At 44.5% G+C, this 5794-nt stretch overlaps 1 protein-coding gene across 1 annotated transcript in view; it reads left to right on the forward strand.

Moving 5' to 3' along the window:
- Positions 1 to 475: 475 nt before the first annotated feature.
- LOC138852786 (ionotropic receptor 93a-like) overlaps positions 476 to 5794 on the forward strand; it is a 25714-nt gene continuing 20395 nt past the window's right edge. The window contains exon 1 of the mRNA XM_070085662.1: positions 476 to 688. Within this exon, the coding sequence (XP_069941763.1) occupies positions 476 to 688 (213 nt within the window). The remainder of the gene's footprint in view (positions 689 to 5794) is intronic.

Raw genomic sequence — 5794 nt, forward strand, 5'->3', positions numbered from 1 at the left:
ACCATTGTTAGGCCGGGCCTCAATATTGATACCAAAAAGGTAAACAATACTTCAAGTGCATTTATTTGTTACTTCTCAATGCCTCAGGCAATTCATTTACATCTCAAAATGAAGTTCAAACATTCAATAATGCACTGGAAACACATTCAGAAACTTACTGACATTCTGGAGTGGTGTAAATTGGTGAAATATCAGGAGAATGAGGGTCAAAATGCTGCTCCTTCAACAAGTTAAGCAGTACTGAACACTCAATACCCAAGTGACGCCAACTTCAAGCTCCGCCCAGAAGGTGTGTAATTAGCTGGATTGAGGCGAGAAGTCTCTGGGAGCTTTTGCTTTGTGTCTATGGAGCCATGAAAACCATACTTTTGGTGCCTCAATACTGAGGCACCGTGCGGTAAAGGGTTAATTAATAGTGTGCATTAAAGTAATGTGGTGCTCACACAAAGCTGCTCTAACAATTCTTGCAGGAATAATGGGGACAACATACTGGTGGTGGGAGCGAATATTGTTAGTAGTATGGATGATGGTGACACTAGTGTTAATACAAAGCTACTCTGGCAACCTCATGGCGCTCCTGGCAGTGCGATACATCCCCCAGCCCTACCAGACTCTCCAGGACGTAGTCGAAGACTCCCATGTTTCACTTATATGGCAAAAAGGCTCTACTTCTGCATCATATCTGAAGGTATATAATAAATTCCTTAAACCAAAGTTTTCCTTATAAAGCATGTGAATGTATATTTGTATGATTAATGGCAGAGCTCGCATTTTTCCTGAGTCACTAATATACTTTTTCCTAATTACTCTCCCTTAGCTAGAATTTTTCCAAGACTTATATGCTAAAGGACGAAATATTCTTATCCTTAGAGTTTATCTTCACTCCATTTCCTCTTATCAAGATTTTCCCCAATTTTATAAATTTTTCCTATAGGTGAAATTCGATTTATGTGTTTCGGCAGATGAAATTCGGGTAGATTTCTGACTTACATGACAACTCTCGCGATATCAACTACGTTTGTATGTAAAGAATAGTTGTTTTTATTTGTGCTTAAGGATTTACTTAATGTTTTAAGGAAACTTTGCTCAACATTTACATATATCAACCAACCCCCCCTATGAGTTTTTGATTACTGCAGCCCCAGTTTAGAGGTTAACAAATCCATAGTTAAACTTGACCACTGCAGTGGTGTTACGAGATATTTATTAGTGGGTGAATATACTCAAACACTGGTAAGCTTTTATTTTTGTGGTAAGAATAAATAAAACCCTAAAAAGTATATGACAGGTAAGCATTTATACATTATAAAAACTATACAATTACATACAACATCAAAAGATAACATTGCATCTTATCTCAGTCTTCACTTTTTATCATCAAACACAAAGCAAGACTTCACCTCATTCCAGTCGTCGGATGTACCTCCCAGTACTATATAACACTATGAACACTCTAACTCCATTTTCCTTGATTAAAAATACATCCAATCTCCAATTCCTTGGAACCAGATTCCCGCTTAACTCCCTCTCCATACACTTGAACCATGACCACATTATCTTCATCTGTTCAAGATTCCCACTCCGTTTCCCTGCCAACATACGCACCTGCTACACTCCATCTCCCTACCAACATACGCACCTGATACACTCCATCTCCCTACCAACATACGCACCTGCTACACTCCATCTCCCTACCAACATACGCACCTGCTACACTCCGTCTCCCTACCAACATACGCACCTGCTACACTCCATCTCCCTACCAACATACGCACCTGATACACTCCGTCTCCCTACCAACATACGCACCTGATACACTCCGTCTCCCTACCAACATACGCACCTGATACACTCCGTCTCCCTACCAACATACGCACCTGATACACTCCGTCTCCCTACCAACATACGCACCTGATACACTCCGTCTCCCTACCAAAATACGCACCTGATACACTCCGTCTTCCTACCAACATACGCACCTGATACACTCCGTCTCCCTACCAACATACGCCCCTGCTACACTCAGTCTCCCTACCAACATATGCCCCTGCTACACTCGGTCTCCCTACCAACATACGCACCTGCTACACTCCATCTCCCTACCAACATACGCACCTGCTACACTCCGTCTCCCTACCAACATACGCACCTGCTACACTCCATCTCCCTACCAACATACGCACCTGCTACACTCCGTCTCCCTACCAACATACGCACCTGCTACACTCCGTCTCCCTACCAACATACGCACCTGCTACACTCCGTCTCCCTACCAACATACGCACCTGATACACTCCGTCTCCCTACCAACATACACACCTGATACACTCCGTCTCCCTACCAACATACGCACCTGCTACGCTACGTCTCCCTACCAACATACACACCTGATACACTCCGTCTCCCTACCAACATACGCCCCTGCTACAATCAGTCTCCCTACCAACATACGCACCTGCTACACTCCGTCTCCCTACCAACATATGCACCTGCTACACTCCGTCTCCCTACCAACATACGCACCTGCTACACTCCGTCTCCCTGCCAACATACACACCTGCTACACTCCGTCTCCCTACCAACATACACACCTGCTACACTCCGTCTCCCTACCACCCTACCAACATACGCACCTGCTACACTCCGTCTCCCTACCAACATACGCACCTGCTACACTCCGTCTCCCTACCAACATACGCACCTGCTACACTCCGTCTCCCTACCAACATACGCACCTGCTACACTCCGTCTCCCTACCAACATACGCACCTGCTACACTCCGTCTCCCTACCAACGTACACACCTGCTACACTCCGTCTCCCTACCAACATACGCACCTGCTACGCTACGTCTCCCTACCAACATACGCACCTGCTACGCTACGTCTCCCTACCAACATACGCACCTGCTACACTCCGTCTCCCTACCAACATACGCACCTGCTACGCTACGTCTCCCTACCAACATACACACCTGCTACACTCCGTCTCCCTACCAACATACGCACCTGCTACGCTACGTCTCCCTACCAACATACACACCTGCTACACTCCGTCTCCCTACCAACATACGCACCTGCTACACTCCGTCTCCCTACCAACATACGCACCTGCTACGCTACGTCTCCCTACCAACATACACACCTGCTACACTCCGTCTCCCTACCAACATACGCACCTGCTACGCTACGTCTCCCTACCAACATACACACCTGCTACACTCCGTCTCCCTACCAACATACGCACCTGCTACACTCCGTCTCCCTACCAACATACACACCTGCTACGCTACGTCTCCCTACCAACATACACACCTGCTACGCTACGTCTCCCTACCAACATACACACCTGCTACACTCCGTCTCCCTACCAACATACACACCTGCTACACTCCGTCTCCCTACCAACATACACACCTGCTACACTCCGTCTCCCTACCAACATACGCACCTGCTACACTCCGTCTCCCTACCAACATACACACCTGCTACGCTACGTCTCCCTACCAACATACACACCTGCTACGCTACGTCTCCCTACCAACATACACACCTGCTACACTCCGTCTCCCTACCAACATACACACCTGCTACACTCCGTCTCCCTACCAACATACGCACCTGCTACGCTACGTCTCCCTACCAACATACACACCTGCTACACTCCGTCTCCCTACCAACATACACACCTGCTACGCTACGTCTCCCTACCAACATACGCACCTGCTACACTCCGTCTCCCTACCAACATACGCACCTGCTACACTCCGTCTCCCTACCAACATACGCACCTGCTACGCACGTTTCATGTCTAGACCCCGAAAATCATTCCATATTTCACTTAATTATCGTTATAACCATTACACATTTATTTCTCTTCCATGACACGACATCACACATTCACTTCAATACTTTGAAAACCATTATACATTCACTTCTTCATCATGAAGACCATACATATTCATTTCAGTACACAGCCATTTTTCTACCTTGAAATTCATTATTCACTTCATTTCACTACCCTGAAAATACATCACATATTCACTTATATGCTCTCGAAACCATTACACATTCACTTCTTCACTATTACATATTCATTTCTAAGCCCTGTAATTCATTACACTTTCACTTCTCTACCCTGAAAGTCCACCGTTCAGCCATTTCTCTACACTGAAAATCATTACACATTAATTCCCTGTCCTGAAAGGACATCACACATTCATTTCTGTTTCCTGAACATCACTACTTTAATTAATATTCGTTACACACTCATGAAAAAAAAAAAACATTTCATACCCATTTTTTTCACCAATAAATATCACAAACTTCATTTATTCACATTCGTTTCACATTAACTGCTCACTTCTCTACCATAAAAAATATGTACTACATCGAATCTCGACCACCAAAAAATATACAATAATTTCCTTCACTGTCTTGTAGCTCAGATTTTCAATAAAATTTCTTACACAAATACAAAATAGACATTTAATGGCACATTCCTCCTTATATAACTTTCCACCCCACCTTAACTTCTGTAGTAAAAAAAATTCTCACTAAAATATATACTTTTAGCAACACACCTGCACTTTAATTTTATTCTTAAGCTTTATATTCAAGCTTCCATGATGACCATCATCAGAATTAAAACCATCCTTACACTAATCTGGCAACATTGTCTGTTAACTGCTACACACACACACACACACACACACACACACACACACACACACACACACACACACACACACACACACACACACACACACACACACACACACACACAAACACACACGCATACACATCAAAAAAAAAAATCCCTAGTATGCAATGTTGGAGAAGAAACTGAAAGTTTGGTACACCAACACTGAGGAATAATGAATAAATGGGAGGAGTGGCAAGAAAGAATCACAGAGGCATCTCCAGATATTATGCCTCTCACAGAAACCCAGCTCACAGGATTGGTAAAAGACGCCATCTTTGAAACTGGTTATCAGATCATGAGAAAAGACAGAGGAAATAAGAATAGGGGGTGGAGGAGTGGCATTGCTCATCAAAAACCAATGGAATTGGCAATCAAATGCTCGGCAAGCAGGACCCTATCTCACATTTCTAAAGCGGCTAGCCCATATGCATCAGGGAAGTTCACAGATCTTTATAAGCAGGTGAATGGAGGTTCCACCAACTTAGAAACCCGAGACACCATTAAAGCATGGCGCAACCTACTCCTGTTCGGGTGTGTCTGTCTTGCAGTTCCTGAAAGACGAGGCAAACTGCTAACCACATCAGTCATCAAGGTAGCGTGCAACTACCCAAGAACAGATAACTGTGTCCCTCTGCCCCATCATCGGAGGAATCACAGAGGTAGACCCAAGAAAATTTCCATTGAAAACGAGAAAATTTGCGGACAGGTTAGCAAATATATCGAAGAAGGTAATACACTGGGAGCAATCAGAATAATCACAAGTGATGACACTGTAGTTCCCAAAAGAAGAGACCATAGCCCAAGCACTAATCGACAAGCATCCAATCAGGGACACCATAGCCATCAACAACCCTGAGTTAGACCCCATCACTGAGCAATTAATTTTGCCAGATTCAGACGTCTATAAGGCGACAGTTTTATTTCCAGCAGCATCTGCTGGAGGTTACACTGGAATTCGATCTCAACACCTCAAAGAGATGGTAAATCCAGTACTCGGCGTATCTGCATCAATTCTAGCCAAGGACTCGAACGCATGCTGTTTGGCCTGCCTCATGGTGAGCGAAAACTCATGACACCTTAATCCACTGGGC

Source organism: Cherax quadricarinatus, chromosome 16 (genome assembly GCF_038502225.1).
Source record: "Cherax quadricarinatus isolate ZL_2023a chromosome 16, ASM3850222v1, whole genome shotgun sequence".
NCBI lineage: Eukaryota > Metazoa > Arthropoda > Malacostraca > Decapoda > Parastacidae > Cherax > Cherax quadricarinatus.